At 36.5% G+C, this 18,790-nt stretch overlaps 1 protein-coding gene across 1 annotated transcript in view; it reads right to left on the bottom strand.

Moving 5' to 3' along the window:
• Positions 1–18,790, bottom strand: part of DOCK3 (dedicator of cytokinesis 3) — a 226,422-nt gene that overhangs the window by 81,099 nt on the left and 126,533 nt on the right. The window contains exons 34-37 of the mRNA XM_088134686.1: positions 7,188–7,273; positions 2,934–2,960; positions 2,721–2,816; positions 1,783–1,843 (exon numbers count right to left, since the gene is read on the bottom strand). Coding sequence (XP_087990812.1) covers positions 1,783–1,843; positions 2,721–2,816; positions 2,934–2,960; positions 7,188–7,273 — 270 coding nt within the window. The remainder of the gene's footprint in view (positions 1–1,782; positions 1,844–2,720; positions 2,817–2,933; positions 2,961–7,187; positions 7,274–18,790) is intronic.

Here is an 18,790-nt window from a genome sequence, read left to right as displayed (position 1 = left end):
AAGTAAGCTCAAAACACACTATGGCTTGTTCTCTGAATGCTAAAACAATGGTTTGATGTTATATCAGGCCCTCCTCAACAGAAAGGCACTTCAAGTATGAAAATGATCAAATCAGATCAAATAAAAATGTATATTGATTTTAGGGGAATTATGTTCTAGGTTTTATTTTCTGTGTTAAGCAGCGGTACCATCCAGTTTTTTCATGTAATTGTTCGAGTTGTGAAGAACTTTGGATTCAATTTTCAAAGGATGTTTCAGAGCATGCAGGAACACACTTTTTCAACAGAAAAAAAGTTAACAACTGAGTAATGTGCAATTTACCCCTAAATTTTAGCAATGAAATTACTTTGTTAGACAATCAAATAGCTCTGAGATGGCAGGAATTGGTATAACAGCTAATGCCAATACAAAGGCACTAATGCCTCAGTTAAACTGAAGAAAGCTGCAATTAATTACATATACTAATTCCTTGAAAAAAGGCATTTGGAATTCTCTCTATCCTGTTAGCAATACTATTCATACCTATTTTCTCTTGTTCACACACGGCAGGCAATTCAGACAGAATTTAACCAAAAAGAGGTTTTCTTATGGCTTTTAACATCAATAAGAAAAGACATTGTACAAATATTGACTCTTGTTTTCTTGTGGCAAGAAAATGATGGAAAAAGTGGTAGGAAATCATGTAGATCATGTTGGACAATAGAAAATGTAATGGAGTTCCAAAAAAGGGCCTTTTCTTTTGCTTTATTGACCATACAAAGGCTTTTAACTCTAAAGATCATGACAAACCATGGGTGGCTCTTAAAAACATGAGTGTACTGAGCCATGTCATCAGCCTACTGAAGAATTTGTATGAGGACCAGGTAGCATCATTTAGAATGGAATATGGAGAAACTAACTGATTCAAAACTGGGGAAGAAATGAACCAAGGCTGTATACAGTCACCTTATTTACTTATATTATAAAAACTTATTAAAAAGGCAGAATAACATAGCATCATCATCATCATCTTATATACAGAAAATATCATGAGAAATGCTCAGCTAGAAGAAATAAAAATTGGTATCAACATATGTGTGAGAAACATTAAAAACCTCAGATATGCTGATGATACCACTCTGTTAAATAAAGATAACTTAAGGAGTCTCTTGCTGAAAAGAGAGAACAAAAGGCAGATGGATACTATTAATTTTTTTTTAAAAAAACTCTAAAGTTATGTTAGTAGGCAATGCCAACCAAGTATAAATAGGTGAAGAAACTGAACAAGTAACAGATTGAATCTTCCTAGATTCAAAAATTCTCAGGACGGTGACTGTAATAAAGAGATGTCTGCTACTTGGAAAAAGCACTATAACAAATCCAGACAAAAGTCAGAGACATCACACTACCAACAAAGGTACATACTGACAAAGCCATAGTTTTTCTAGTAGTAATATAAGGTTGTGAAAACTGGACAATTAGAAAGATTGAACAAAGAACAGTTGTTAAGAATAAGAACTAGTAATTAAATACTAGATGAAACACAAGCTGATCTGCTTATTGGAAGCCCTAATAATGAACCTAAGTTTAGATATTTTGAATACATAATGCAAAGACAAGAGTCACTGGAGAAAATCCTGATGTTTGGAAAAATCAAAAGCAATAAAAAAGAGGCCAACAGAAGATAAGGGGGCTACATGCTATCACTGACACAAACATGAAATTATGAGAATTCAAAGAAACAGTTTGCAATAGATAATCCTGGCAAAATTATGTCTATAGTGTCACAAAGATGCTTCTCACCATCAAGTTAACAGTGCAACCAATTTTCTTGTTCTCTGTTTCATCGCCTTTCATACAGTCTCTGAAAAACAGGAACGATAGTTGATATGCTCAAATTTCAAAACTTTGTTCCATCATGGAATTAAAAGCAATGTAGAGGGTTCTCAAGAATTAACTCATAAAGGCATTTCCACAACCCATGACTTCATAGCTTTAGCAAGATATTCCTTGGGGAGTCCTAATTCTCTAGGTTTTTCCCCCCCCTTTTAAAGGATTAGAGTAGTATTTATGCAATATACTAAAGAGGCAGTTATTGTGAAAATACAAAAAAGTGACAACATACTAATCCTTAAAAAGCTGGGACATGACTCACGATACTCAAAAGGTACATATATTGTTACAAGTATGAAAAAAACTTTGGGAAAATGTTATGTCATTAGTTACTACTGACATCTACGGGGACGCAGTGGCGCAGCGGCTTAATGACGCTGAAAGTTGCCGGCCAGAAATGGTCGACGCTTCAGCGGTTCGAGTCCAGGCTTCGCGTTAAACAGGGTGAGCTCCTGTTTCCTCCCCAGTTCCTGTCAACCCAACAGTTCGAAAACTCACGTGAGTAGATAAATGGGGACTCTCACTCCGGTGGGAGGAAAAATGCTGGCGGCGCCTTGCAAAAAAGGAGTTGGGAGCAGTTGCCGGTAAGTGCGAAAAACCGTGCGCGCCCGAAAAGGGCGCGAAGCAACGGAAACCCCGCCCCCTGCGCTCGCCAGCTGGGCTCTGCCCTAGGAAGGAGGCTCTGGCAAACCACTTCCGAAAAACAGTTGCCTTGAAAACTGCAAGGACTTGTCCAAGCAGTCACTGCAGGGTCAGCAATGACTGAGCGCAGACAAAAAAAAAAAAAAACTACTGACATCACTTGCACTATATATCAGATGTCCATGAACTGTGAATAACTGCATTACCTGTAGTCAAGGAGGCGCTCCATCAGACGAGTAACTGATGTAACAAAAGAAACACCCGTCTCCCTCCAAGTTTCTTGTTCTATCTTTTCTAGCAGGCTGTATGAAAGTGAATAATGAATAAGACTTACTCAGAAATATTATCAATTGTGAACGGTTCTGAGAACATTTATAATACCTAAATATTTCCATAATAAAACTGAATAATCATCTTACCTTGGATAAGGCCCAAACAGCTGGGTTCTGATCCACGTTGCATGAAGCAAAGACAAGGAAATTACTGAACTAAGATGATACACTATTATTATTTCATACCAAGAAAATATTGTGCCAGGTCTAGAGATTGCATGTACACTGCTGCTACTTGTGAACATTATTCTGAACAGTTTACACGCATATGCACACATTCACACATATATTTCCTTTACTCAAGAAATAATGTAGTGCTGAGAAAAGAGGCAGGGCTCGCATGGTGACATTGCTTTCATTGGGCTGATTTCCTTCCCCCCATCCCATTGCCCTGTGGATGCTGCTGCTGCTCAAGCTGAATAGACTATTTATTTTAGATTATTTCTTACTAATGCAGCACACTTCTAGAAAATGAGTATTAGTACTAACAGGAGATAAAAGAAGTCTCTTCTTCTGCTTGGTTCTTTTCTAAAATTACAAGTATTATAATTTTATAATACTTATAATTTTATAATATTACAAAATTGTATGTCTCTCTCCCTCAAAATATACAGACTTCCTTTTTTTTTTTTTGATATTCAATACTTCAAAGAATGGAGCAACTGAAAATAGTGCACAGGAATATAGTTCCATTCACTGCTTCTAGCATAACACTTTATTTTTTAGTAACATAAAATACATTATGTCTATTTATTGTGTGTTTATTTACATTATAAAATATTTCCCCAACTTTGGTTATGACTACAAGAAGAACAACCTGACTTGACATTTTCTGCATGTGAGAATGGCTTCAGTAAAAATAGTTTTGGGAAATCTGAGTTATCAGAAGAAGTGAACTCTTCAGATTTCATTAATTTAATTCAGGGAGTTATTAATGTTTTATATCTTAATAATTCAAGTTTGTGATACCCGTGACATTAATACTGGATCACTGTTGCAATTTAATATTTCGTAAATAGAATATGTGTAATACCATTAAGTGTGTTTTATGAAAGAAGAGGAAAGGAGTTTCTTGGATCAGCAGATTTGATATGACACCTCATGTAGTTGCCAAATATGCATGTTTCAGTGTACAGACATCTCAGTTAAACTGTAAACCGTAAGAAAAACAGATTCCCTTGTATGGTCTTTTGACAGGCTCTGAATGACCAGGAAAGAATTTAGGTTGTCAAAGCAGTATAACAAATATTTTAATAGTCAGTGCTTTAACTCATGCCTTAATTTTGGAACGATGCCAGTTTCTTTTCAGAATTCATGGTATGCTTATTTGAAAAACAACAACAGAGCTCTTATGGTAATTCAGAGCTGTTTGCCTAACCTCATCTTTTGTGCACATGTACATTCATTGAGACTCCAAACTACATCTGTGCAATCTTAATGAAGATCATGTATTTTATGTTCACAAATAATCTAGTAAATTATTATTAAACATAGGCTGAAGGTTCATATTTAGAGATATCCTGTTGGAGAATAAAGATTACAAGAAGATATTCAATATGCACTGTTTGAGATCCTGAAGGGGTGAGCAATTATCGGGGAACAACAGGCAAGACTTCTTCCTTACTGCTTCTGTACTCATTTTGTCAAAACACAGGGACATCTCCCATGCGAAATGGCATCTCAAACCAAAAAGGAAAGAAAAAAAGAGAAATCTAGACATCTTAGAGATGCAAAAAAGCTATAAATGGGATTGAATTTATCAGTTATTTCAGATGAATATACTCATGAATTGATGTCTTTCATGCTAGTAATAACAATTACTTATTAAACAGTAACAAAAATATGATTTTTGCAATTACTGAATAAAATTGATATGCTGCTTTATATTTAAAGCTTTATTGTACTTTTTTTGAGGGCGGAGCTGGCGTCGCAGCGATACGGCGGGGGATCCTGGGCTCCCAGGATCGCAGTCGATATCTCCCCCCCCGGACGGTCCCGATGGACCTAAGCCGTCCCGTAGAGATGGCGAATGCAAAGGGCGCGTCCCGCGGATCTCAGGGACACCGCAAGTCCCAGATTGATCCCAGGAGAAGCTCTTGAAGCCGGCGGAGGAGAGGCAGCCATTTAATGGCTGCGAAAGCCGGGACAGCTCCAAAGGAAGAAGAAAGAGAGGGGTGTCAACCGGGTGAGATGGACCTTTACTATTCAACTATTCTTAGAGAACACCTTAAGTAACTTAAAGAGATTTTTAAAAGTGAAGAAAAGTGGATCAAGCGGCGAGATTGAGGCTTATAAAAAAAAGGGGGGGGGAAATCCTTTCTTTTTAACTTTCCCTTTTTAGTGGAATTGGCAAGATGTTTTTCTTTTAAAAAAATATATTCTTAACTGGACTGGCTTTTTCTTTTCAATACTCAATAATTCTTTATCTTAAGCTTCTTTTTTGACTAAGATTTCTCTATTGTTATAAGAAATTTATATTTTTTGATTTCGAAATGGGGAAAGTGGAGTTAAGAGAAAGTAAATGAAAGAAAGTTGCACTGCCATCTAGAGGCTCGACATAGTGCCTTTTTTTTCCATTGTGATGTATGCTCAAGAAAAGATAGTGGGATGTGCATGTTTATACAGGTGCCATCCGAATAACTATAAACAAGAAAGTGGAGTTGAAAGCGACTTTGAAAATAATTCAAGATGGAAAGTTTGAGTTAGTCACAAGAGCCTTGATTAGTGGCAGTAGCTCTTCTTTCTGCTAGAAGCTCTGCTTTGCTCTCTATTCTCCCCCCAGTTGGATTTTTAAAGAGACCTAGCCTTTCCCCTCCTCTTCTTTTTTTTTTTCCTTTTGCTTTTTTTCTTCTCTCTCTTGGCAAGAACAAAGATAAAGAATCCTTTGACTTAATGAAGGTTTATACAAGATAATAGACTATACGAGAAACATAATGCAGAAAAAGATTTTTAAACTATCGAGGATGACTATAAAAAACTGGAAGAAGAGCTGCAGAAATTCCCGCAAAAAAAAAAGAAAAAAAAGATATTAAAGCTAAAATGGACTTAATTAAACATAAAACGGGATCAATGGAAAAGGAAGAAATAGCACAAGAAATTAGAAACATTAAACAGAATTATTTTGAGGCTTATAAACTGAGAATTAAAAGTGTTAATCAACTGATAAATGAAGAGGGACAGACTTGTTCTTGGCACTGAGGGTGAGAAAAAGATTATACAAGATTATAATGGAAAATCGTACTAAGAGAATGCATAAAAAGAAGAAGTAAAACAATATTGAAAGAAACTACTCCAGATGCCTAAAGAAAAAACGAGGGGGAATACAACAATGATGGAACTGACAGAAGCTTCAAAAAGCAGAATGTTTGAAAGGACATTTATTATTGCTTTCTCTTATCCAATAATATAGAAAAAGGAATAAACAGCTAGATGTTTTGGGATACTGAATGAAAAGGGTGAACTTAAAACTATGCAAGCGTTGGAATAAAGTATAAAACTGAGATATATAGTTAAAAATTGTATTTGATTGTAAATGTTTTAAGAGATTAGACTAAAATTCATACATGGTTGGATATAGTAACATATAGATTTTAAACTAGAGACATCTTTGTTGAAACATGTAGTGAAGAATTAAGTATGTTTTGATAGTGGTTAGAACTGTAACTTTTAAGAATTGGAAGAATGAAAAAGTACCTATGCAGGAGGAAGTTATTGAAAATTATGGAATGTGCAGAGATGAGTTAAATTGAGATTTGAAATTAGAGTAAGAAGATAAGTAATTTTATATGACACGGGATTTGTTTTATTAATGATTGGATGAGAAAATATAGTAATGTAATGGATTAGGAAATTTTATAATAGAAATTTGATATTAATTATTATATATATACACATATAATCGATGGATAAAAATGTACTACTAATCCTATTGAAAGTTAAAATTTCTTGTAATAAATGATTCTATAGACTAGCTATGAATTATTAATAATTGTTAATTGATAAGTACACAAGTATATTTTGAATAGATGATATGAGAATTTAAGATTATGAAAGGGGCACCAACAAGTTGGTAACTGGTTGACACACGGTATAAAATGGAAGATGTTTTTTTTATGCCTTTGTATGTTTTTGTTTGTTTATGTATGTTTTGTGTTTGTTGTAAAGAATAAAAAATTTTATTAAAAAAAAAAAAAGCTTTATTGTACTTTTTTATCAAATCAGAGGCTCTTTCATTCTGATCCATTCTTCATTTCTAAGAATAGTTTTTATGCTTAGATCATTACTCCAATCTCTTTATATAGGTCTGTAAAAAGTTTTAACAATGTTAGGCATAAGACTTACAGCAGACTGAAGAGTTCTCTGTAATTTTCATCTCCTTTTCCTTCTGATACCAAGCTGTCCAGCTTATCAATCAATTCTGCCTCCACCTGGATCAAAAAGAAAGAATTTGTAAGAGAGCAGCTTATTTTGTAAATTCTAAATATTAAGAAGGATGTGAAAATGATATTTTATGGTATTTATCCTGCTCTGCATGAAGATTATTTTTTATGAAAGTATGGATGATTTCTGTTTCCCAGTATAAAGAGTTCCCAGAGTAACACAACCTAATTTCATAAAACAATGGTTTTATGGAAAATAATCTGCCTCATTTGTCTGAGCAGACTGTTACAGTACAACACTGAAAATGTCTTTTGACTGAGCAAATAACAAAATGGCCTTATTTCATTTTCCAAATGTCACTATTCATCCTAATAGATATTTATTCATTTGGTGTAGAACAAAGAAAGCTTTCTAGAAAATCAATGTATTTTTTAAAATGTAAAAAACATTCTCCGAGACTAAGTTACTTGCTAGGCAAAGTTGATCAAAAAGAAATTTAGTCTTCATAATAATTCCTTAGCTAAGTAAGTGCCATTTCCAAGACGTCTTCTTTTAATATTAGTGCAGTTATTTATTTATTTATTTATTGGATTTCTCCCCTGCCCATCTCCCCCACAATAGGGGACTCTGGGCGGCTTACAAAGACATTAAAACTATAAATATATATAAAATACACAATATATATAAAATTAAAACAATACTAAAAAAGGAAAAATCCAAGAAGATGGAAAATCGGGCCGGGGACAGCCAGCCACTATGGGGCTAGCCATCTCCCTGCTTGAGATATTTCCTCCCCACCCCAGGCCAAGTGACAGAGCCAGGTCTTCAAGGTCCTTTGGAAGGTCAGGAGTGAGGGGGCCAATTGCACCCCTGGGGGCAGAATGTTCCAAAGAGTTCCATTAGTGCAGTTAAATAGTTAAATCTTCTCTGAGCTTTTCTAAACACTGATTTTCTTCCAGGCATATTAGATAGGTATTATGTATCTATTGAGACACTATTGACCAAATAAAACTCATTTTTCCTGAACGAGTATGGTTTTCTATTAACAGACAGTTCATAAGAAAAAAGTAGCTGTTTTGGTTGCACAGATATTTACTAGATGCTTCTTAAGATTACTATAAGACTGTCAAGTAGTCCTTTCCTCAATCTCCTATGTTGCCTTAAACTGCTCACCAATGATTTTTTTTTTGCCATCTCCCCTATTTCATTCCTTTCCCATTAATGCAAGATGTGCACATATTATATAATCATTTTAAAAAAGGAGATGTTATTGCCTTCAGTAGGACAGCCTTATTTCTCGCTAGTGCATAGGATAATTCATGTCTTGTCTATAAGAAATGGTGGATGACTAGAAAAACTCTGCTACTGTCCTTATTATACTTTATTTTGTGACTGCACTGCAGTTTTCTTATAGCAAATCTGTAGATATAATAGCAGTAGTTAAGGCTTGAAATGTGTTTTGCTTTTATATAGCTCTTAAAAAATGAACATCTCTAAGGTTTGAAAAAAAGTTACATATTTGCAAAAGACTATGAAAAGACAGATTACATCAGTTCTTTAAGGAATCATCAGAGGTACTTGTGTATATATGATCTATGCCTATACACAGCCTCAGAATGTTATATTTTAAGGGAGAAGCTGCCATTCCTCATGAATACCACATATACTATAGCCAAACCAATATGATCCAGTGATTAGTTTAGCTGGCCATGGGAATGTGGTGGATATAGTGTACCTTAACTTCAGCAAAGCATTCAGTAAAGATTCCAATGATATACTAGTAGAGAAGAGGACAAAATGTGGGCTGGACTATGCTACCATTACATGAATACAAAGCGGATTGAACAATCATATCCAACAAGTATATGTCAGTGGCTCAACATCAAGTTTGGAGTGTTGATTGATACACCACAGAGTTCTAGTCTAAGCCTTGTGCTGTTCAGTAGATTTATAGGTGACTTATATAACGGAATAAAAATATGATTATAAAATCTCTAGTCAATACAAAAGTAGCAGGGATGGCAAACACCTCAGGAGCCAATATCAAGATTCAGGAAGACCTTGACAAGCTAGAACAATGGACAGAAACTATCAAGATAAATTTCAGTGGAGACAAATGAAAAGTCATATATAAATCAAATGTATGAGAGTAGGAGGGGGAGACCATACTGCAGAGCAGTACTTGCACAAATAATCAGGTGTGTTAGTGAATCAAAAACTGAACGTGAGCCAACACCATGATTCAGCTGCGAAAAAAGCAAATGCAATCCTATGCTGCATATACAAAAGTAGAGTATAAGATCAGAGAAGCAGTTATTCCTCTCTATTCTGTGTTGGTCACACCACACTTAGAAAATTGCCTTCAGTTTTTGGCATCATAGTTTAAGAAGGAAATTGGCAAACTGGAACATGTCCAGAAGACAGCAAGCAAGATGATAAGAGACTTGGGAAAAAAATTATGAGATGGGTGGAGGCACTGGATACGTTTAACCTGGAGAAGAAAACTGTGGGGAGATACAATAGCAGCCTTCAGAAATCTGAAGGGTTGTCATGTAGAAGACAGAATAGAATTGTTCAGAGCTGTTCCAGAAGGCAAGAAATCATGGGTTTAAATTAACAGGAATTAGATTTCACTTGGACATCAGGAAACATTTCTTAATGTTATGAGTTCTTCAACCATAGATTGCCTTGGGAAATGGTGGATTCTCCTTCTAAAGTGGTATTTAAACAAAGGCTGAATGAAGTTCTGTCAGGGATGCTGTAGTAGGGAATTCCTGCATTGGGCAGGTGGTTGAACTACAGTGGTGCTTAAAAGTTTGTGAACCCTTTTGAATTTTCAATACAGGCAGTCCCCAGGTTAAGAACACCCGGTTTACAGACAACCCATAGTTAAGAATGGAGCCTACTGTAGCAAGTTAATAACATGATTCATGTTAATTACACAATACTACTTATACAGTATTATACAATAATACTGTTCCGGCTTACATACAAATTTGACTTAAGGACAGACCTTGGGAACAGAACTCGTTCTTAAACTGGGGACTACCTGTATTTCTGCATAAATAAATATGACCAAAAACGTGATCTGTTCTCCACAAAAGTCCTAAAACTAGATAAAGAAGACCCATTTAAACAAGTAAGTAAAAAACATTATACTTATTCATTATTTATTGAGGAGAATGACCCAAAGCTACGTTTTTGTGTGTGGCAAAATTATGTGAACTTTTGCTTTCAATAACCAGTGTGGCCCCCTTCGGCAGCAATAACTGCAACTAAATGTTTCCGATAACTGTTGACCAGTCCTGCGCATCGGCTTGGAGGAATTTTAACCTATTCCTCCTTACAGAACAACTGCAACACAGGGCTGTTGGTAGGCTTCCTCGCATGAACTGCATACTTCAGGTCCTTCCACAACATTTCTACAGGACTAAGGTCAGGACATTGACTTGGCATTCCAAACCATTAACTTTCTTCTATTTAACCATTCTTTAGTCATATAACTTGTGCGTTTTGGGTCATTGTCTTGCTGCATGACCCACTTTCTCTTGAGCTTCAGTTCACAGATAGATGCCCTGATATTTTCCTGTAGAATTTGCTGGTAGAATTCAGAATTCATAGTTCCATCAATGATGGCAAGCCATTCTGATCCAGAGACAGCAAAGCAGGCCCAAACCACGATACTGCCATCACTGTTTCACAGATGGGATAAGGTTCCTATGCTGGAATGCAGTATTTGCCTTTCGACAAACATAATGCTTTTCATTCAAGCCCAAAAGTTATATTTTGGTCTCATCCATCCACAGAACATTCTTCCAATAGCCTTCTGTCTTATCCACGTGGTCTTCTGCAAACTGCAGATGGGCAGCAATGTTCTTTTTGGAGGGTAGTGGCTTTCTCCTTGCAACCCTGCCATGCACACCATTGTTGTTCGGTGTTCTCCTGATGGTGGTCTCATGAACACTGACACTGACCAATGCAAGAGAGGCCTTGAGTTCCTTAGATGTTACCCTAGGCTTCTTTGAGACCTCCTGGTACATTACATCCCTTGCTCTTGGTGTGATCTTGATTGGTCGACCCTCCTGGGGAGGGTAACAATGGTATTGAATTGCCTCCCTTTCTACACAATCTGTCTGACAGTGGATTGGTGGAGTCCAAACTCTTTGGAAATCATTTTGTAACCTTTTCTGGCCTGGTTTCCAGAAGTCCTCAGAAATCTCCTTTGTTTGAGCCATGATGCACTTCCACATACCTGTGTTGTGAAGATCAGAGTGATGGTGAATACCTAGAATTCTGTTCTATAAATAAGGCAGGACCTCCCACACTCACATATCAACCCATTGATTGAAATACCTGACTCTAATTTCCCCTTCAAATGAGCTAATAATCCTAGAGGCTCACATATTTTTGCCACACACAAATATGTAGCTTTGGATCATTTTCCTCAATAAATCAATGAGCAACTATAACGTTTTTGATTGATTTGTTTAACTGAGTTCTCTTTATCTAGTTTTAGGTCTTGAGTGGAGAACATATCATGTTTTAGATCATATTTATGCAGAAATATTGAAAATTCAAGAGCTCACAAACTTTTAAGCACCACTGTACATTATCTCCTTTATTCCTTCCAATATTATAATCTATGATTCTAGGAAGCACTAGTATTTATTCTCCTCAGTTTGTTTATCACTATAGTGGATAGAAACATGTGAAAATACCAACAGAACAGAACCTGAGAAAGGAGGAAGCTAGTTGAGTGAATACACAAATGACCACTTGAAGTATTAAAGCTACATATATGCAACTTACCTTTTCCCTTGTTCTCTGTGCATCACTGATATGGATGAATAACAAGCTTATTTGTGGAGGACAGATATAAATTAAAGCAGAGGAGACAAGACAGCATATCTGGGAGTGTCCAGAAAGAGAGCCTTCTCTGCTGTGGCCCCTGCCCTATGGAATACTCTCCCCGCAGGGGTGAGGCAGGCCCCAACTCTCTTGTCCTTCCAGAAAGCAGTCAAGACCTGGCTCTGCCAACTGGCATGGGGCGCAAAAGAGGGCAACCAACCCTGGGGGTGGCTAGCACCTTGAAGATGCTCCCATATGTTAACATCTTACTGACCATCAACATCTTCGAAGATATTACTTGTGTATGTGTTTGGTTTTATTCTATTTTTACTGTATTTTATATTGTTTTATTGTATTTTAATATTTATTGCTGTTTTATTGTGAACCGCCCAGAGTCACTTTTTTGTGAGATGGGCAGTATCTAAATTTGATAAATAAATAAATAAATAAATAAATAAATAAATAAATAAATAAATAAATAAATAAGAAAAGTTGATGGTTGGGACCAGGTAGCTGTCTTGCACATGTCAAGAAGAGTGACTCTACTGAAGAATGCTGGAGAAGTTACCATTATTTTAGTATGCCGACTCCTAACTGAAGATGGTTTTAGTTTGGTGGTATTTCACAGTCAATGAGCAAATCTTATGAACTTGCTCAATAAATGAAGCAAAAAGGCCTTGCATCTTGTGGACAGAGCCATACATAGGATGTAAAACACTACAGCCCATCTGATTTTCAAGAGACGTAAAGAAACTTTAAGAGGCATAATAAGGTTTGGAAAGAACACAGTAAAATGAAAGTGTGAAAACAACTTAAGGAGGAGCATAATGTTTGAGTCAAGGTCAGCCTATGACCATTAGCAGGTGGAGGTCATCCATCTTGAGGTTACAGAGTTAATTAGCACCACATGTGGAAGCAGTTGCTATGAGGAAAGCTTACTTAAAGGAAAAAACAAACAAACAAAAAATGTAAAAAGAAAATAAGTAGCCAAAAATTCAAAAGGTGCCAACATGGATTTCAAAAGCACAAGTTCCAAGTATATATTGTTACTTGAAACTGGAAGATGGAGGTTGGTATGGCCCTTAAATAATTTTCTCAAAAGTGAGTATTGTTTTTTTAAGAATATAGTACATTACAGAAGAGTGATAATGCAGAAATCCCAACCGAATAAGCTGTGACTGAGGAAGCTTTCAAAGTCAGAAATGTTTTTTTTACTGCAGCTCATAACTAAATAAAGCAAAGAATGCACCAAAGCATAGCTCAAAAAAAGAATTTATTTTAAAGATATGCAGCACTTTTAGAAAGGTTTTCAAGAAACTTAAATCACATTTGCTGCAGGCATGGACTCAAAGAATAATTCAATGCTGCGAGTGCCAGAGTGAACCAACTAGGAAAGGATACAGAATTCTTCTCTTTTCCTGGGATAGAAGGTCAGACATTTTTAAAGAGGTGAAAATAAGTTCCTATGATCACTTAGAACAATGTTGGAAACCAAGCCTGGCATAGTCATCATAGGCTATGAATAAGCAGTCTGCTTTTTCTGTTCGCATCTGAAAACTACATTCATGACCAAGGAAAGCAGAGAGAAGATCTAGAGGATATGACCATCCCACTTATACATGTCTGTTGTGGTTGCGATGGAAGGGTTGCAGGGGCAAAAATGGCATTGCTGCATGACTTGCGTGGTAGTGACAAGCTCAAAAATGAGAGTACAAAATTGTAACAGATGAAAATCCACAGTGAACCTAGGAAGTGAGAGAAAGCAGGGTGAACAGAATTTAAAGAATAAGTTTCTGTTGGGTCCAAACCACTGGCTGCAGTATGTTGTGTTACCCTGTGTAACCAGCTGAGTTTGATATAAGTATTTTAACCTCTGAGAGTTAGGATTTGATATCTATCACATCTCACTTCAGAACTATGAAATATTTCTTGTAGGGATGCATTATTTTATCGCATCTTTATTCAAAATTGGAAATCTCAGTTTCATGAGAGGGCAAGGAATCGCTGTCAAAGAAAATACTGAGAGTGGAAAATGTATTAAATTATATGACATAATAGTGATTGATAATGAACACTTAGAATCAAAGAGTTGGAAGAGGAGGCCAATACAGTGAAGGGGCACCTCACCACATTTCTGGTTAATCGCATCCACTGTTGAACTACTTTAACAATTAGAGAGTCTTTTTTAACTTTCAACTGAAAATGCCTTTCTGTAATTTAAATCCATTATGCCATGTCCTGCATTCTGGAATGAGCATGAACAGAACTTAACCTTCTATGTGACATTGTTTCAGGTATTTCAAAATGGCTATCATACCCTCATCCCCACCCCACCCCCTCAGTGACTAACCATCTCCTTCAATCTCTCTTCATAAGACTTAGTTTCTAATCCCCTCATCATCATCCTTACCTTTCTCTGAACCTGTTCCAATTTCACTAAATACTTTCTTAAGTATGTTGCCCCCCAAAAAATACAGTTATCAAGGTGGGTGTGATCAAAGCAGGATAAAGTTGAATGGTTATTTCATGTAATCTGGAAATTATATTTCCGTTGATGCAGCCTGAAATTACATTTGCCTGGCTTGTAGCCACTACTGTATTCACTAGTGGTTCATATTCAGTTTGCAATCCAAGATGTTTTCATAAGTACCATTACTAGGCCAGGTGTCTCCATTCTATACCTATGCACCTGATTTTTGTTTCCTAAGCAAAGAAATTTGCACTTTTCTCTGATAAATTTCATTCTGTTACATTCAGCCCATTGTCTAGCCCAGCTTAACTGTCATGCTGTCCAGTCCACAATTAACTTGTGAATCAGCACATCATGGCATGTTTTGTCAAGTGCTTTGCTGAAGTCAAGATAAATTATTATGACACTATTAAGGAAATGACCCAATCAAAAAGTTAAATTAGTCTGGCAAGATTTGTTCTTGACAAATCCATGCTAACATCTGGTAACTACAGCATTGTTTTCAAGGTGCTAACAGATCAATAACTCTATGACCTTCTCTAGATCTTCCTGGACTGATGTTAGAATGGTCTTTAGTTTCCTAAATGTTCTTCTTTTCTCCCATTTAAAGACAGGGATGTTTGCTCTCCTCCACTGATGTGGTACTTTACCAGTTCACCAAATCTCATGGAGATTTAAACTTATTCAAAGTAAAGAGGCATTCTCTGACCATGTTTCTGCCAGTCTCAGTCTTCAATCCTGCCTCTTCGTCTTGCTCTTCACATTTTCCTGGTGGAACTCATTCTTCTTGTTGGAGAAGATGGAACCAAAATCAGACTTGAGTAGCTCTGCCTTTTCTTTGTTACATGTTTGAATGTTGGTGCCTTTATGTGGCATCTGGTTTGATTTTCTTTATATATTCAGTGTATCTTCAGAAATCTTTTTGTTATTCTTAAAACCCTTCATTAACCTTTGCTCATCCTGAGCTTTCACTTTTCTGATACTAGCTCTGTAGATTTGGACTACCAGTCTGTATGCTTCCTTTGGGACCTGGCCCTCTTTTCATTTTCTATATATGCCATCTTTACTTTCAGATATTCGGTAAGCTTTTTGCATAGCTATGTTGGCTACTTTGTCTGTCTTCCATTTTTCCCCCCTTCTAACTGGAATTGTTTGTAATTGTGCTTTTAATATCTCCTTCTTTAGAACTCCCACATTCCTGGAACTCCTTTTCCCATCAGCGTCTCCTGTCGTGGTATTGTACTTATCACTGCTCTGAGTTATTAAAATTCACTTTTTTAAAATCTGGGGTAGATGTTGGACAATGCTCAGTTTTCAATTTTCTTCAAATCAAAAACTCCAGCATTACATGTTAACTTTTCCCCAATATTACATTGCCAAATTAATTCATTTGGATTCTTTATTTTTAATATACAGTGCAACTACTCCTGACTTTCTTTTGCTTCTGTTCCTTTTGAACAAATTATATCTTTTGGTTACTGTATTCCAGTCATGGGAATGATCCCATCAGGTCTCCATTACACTTATTAAATTATATTTGTCTTTCTGTACAAAGAACATAAGTGCATCTTGATTATTTCTCATACTCATATATTAGTGTATTATAGGCAATGAAGGCCATGAACTCTATAAACCCATCTCCTTTCTGATTTTTCTTTAAATGATTTAAGAGGACTGACACGTTTTTACTAATCTGTGTGAAGTACAGCCCACAGGCCAGCAATTCCATCATCTAAATAATCCAGATTATGGTTCCAGAAATCAAATCTCTCCCATTGACACCATTCATATAGCTAGACATTGACTTGCAGCATTCTTCTTATCCTTTCCGGTCCTCTTCCATGGACCAGGATGAAAATACCACCTGACCCTCCAGCTTCTTGAGCTTCCTTCCAAGTTTTTCAAAGTTCTTGGAAATATGGTTATAGCTCTTTAAAGTATCATTTGTACCCACATGTATTGGCAAAAAGGGGTAATTATCTTGGAAGTTGTTCCATCACATCCTTGTACTTTGCTCCTGCCAGATAGCATACTTAACGAGTCATTGGTCAGCATACATTTGCTTCAGTTTCTCTTAGAGATGAACTATTAACTACCAAGAATCTTCTTTGTCTTTTACTGTGTACAGCTGCATCCTCTCTACCTTTCAGAAGGATCCATTGTGCTATCTCCTGCTCTGCAGCATCTCTTTTTCTACTCCTAAATGCTCAGAAGTATTTCATCTGCAAGGGCCAGAAAACTGAATTGTAGCAATGCAGAATATCTTCTGTCTCATGTTTCTGACTGTTACTCTCACCCACTATATTTGTTCCTTGTCTGCTTCCTTATAGGAGATACTCCATTGTCAGTTTTTGTTCTAGAGCTTCATTTCTTTGAACCAACACATCATCATCCTTTCTCACTGGCTGCACTTTGGCCTTTTGGTGCTCCAATCCTTTGAATTTTTCTTCAAATACTGCTGCAAATGCTGCTGTTGTAAATATATGCCAGGGTGTTTTTTTTGGTAGGAATACAAACACGCTACTAGCATTTCAGGTCACAACTGCAGACTCCTGTCCAGTCAGCCTTACTTTTGCTTCATGGGGCACCCAAGCAGAAAAGCTTTTATTTCTCATTGATGTTTCTTTACTTTTTCTTTTTCCATTCTCAGGCTCTATTCTTTTTTAGTTCATTTTCAGGCTGCCAATTTAGCCAAATTTACACTGCTGACTTATATGGAAAATTTGTTAGGGATTCCTGCTTAAACTCCATATTAATTTTTCCTGTTCACTCACTTCAGTGAACTCACTATCAGGCTGACATACAGATTCTATTAACTCAGCAAGAGGAAGCACTCACTCTATTACCCACAATGAGCAATGAGCAAATTTCAGGATATCCCCCCAGCACTTGGAAGCAATTCAGGAGATCTCACATCTCGGCACACAAAGCTTCCTGGTCACTATTCTCTTTTCCCTCTGTTGAACTACCCACGGAAACTCCTGTTAGTTCTCCCTATCTGCTCACTGAGATATGTACTTGCCTGGTGTAACATGGGGTCACTGATATGCAAAATACCATAGTCTGTGATTGAAATGAATGAGAATCTTATATTTTGGGATGGGACTACATCATAATAAAAAATATTGCTTACAACTCTCTGTTGATTTGCTGTGGGGAGCCCTCTTGAATTTTGAGGAGGCAAAAGAAGACTTCAAGCCCTGCAGGTAGAAAAATAAGATGACTCTGATGTGAAGACTGACCAAACTCTTTTGGTACCTGGAAACTAGAACCAAGGACATACATAGGATTGCTGTGGTTGAAATGAAAAGCTCATCTTCTATCTTGTAGTTCTTAGTTTCTTTACGCTATCCAACACATCACTAGTATGTGCATTAACCAAGGCTCCTCCATCAAAAGAGAGGTTTTCCATTTTGAAATGTATCCTTTGGGACAGACTTGCTAGTTTGCGCCAAACATAAGGATAGAAGGCTATTGATCTAGCCAAGGTCATCACAGCACAATAAGCAGCATGTTTGGAGCGTTTAATATACTCCTTTGAAAAATAAATGTTTTCCATCTCAAAGAAACCTCTTGAGAAAGTACTGATAATGTGATATGTAAGCTTCATGGTTGGCACTAGAAAATTCCAAAGAAGCTGAGAAGTACTGTTTATTTTACCTAGCATCCAGTATTTAGCCCTCTTTTTCAGCTGGTGCTGAATGTTTCTGGCTAGAATTTCCTTGGGAAGCCTCAACAATAACTGAAACTAGCACTTGAGAAAAAACAATCTATATCCCTTACATTATTAAGAGTTTCCAATTTCTTGTATACTGGTAGTGTAGTTGATGGTTTCTACAGCAAGAGCATGTTGTTGCTTGACTTCCAGTTAGAAAGCATGAGCCATTTGAAATAGTTGCTGTGAATAATATTTTTTTCTTCTTTTGAAAAAAATAGGCGTCCAATAATGCAATATCAGAAGAAAGCATGACAGTTCAGAAGCAAAAACTAAAGCAGATTCTGATGTGCTACCCATCCCTTTAGCACACAGGATATTCCAGTCTTCTTGGCAGACAATGCCACAGAAACAGGAATACATTTCAGATTAATAAATAGTATGGAATGAGAGCAAGGAAGAAAATCCTGGGGTTAGGAAGATAAGAGATGCAAAACTGAGGAAGCTGCTTATAGTACAATTGTAGAAACAGATCACATCAAATAGATTGATTGACAGATCACATCTGTCAGATTGTAGAAACAGATCACA

The sequence above is a fragment of the Python bivittatus genome, unplaced genomic scaffold, assembly GCF_059951505.1.
Source record: "Python bivittatus isolate LINGU-HERP-01145 unplaced genomic scaffold, Pbiv_v1 ctg000080_np1212, whole genome shotgun sequence".
Classification (NCBI taxonomy): Eukaryota; Metazoa; Chordata; class Lepidosauria; order Squamata; family Pythonidae; genus Python; species Python bivittatus.
This window is presented reverse-complemented; position numbering and strand designations above follow the sequence as displayed.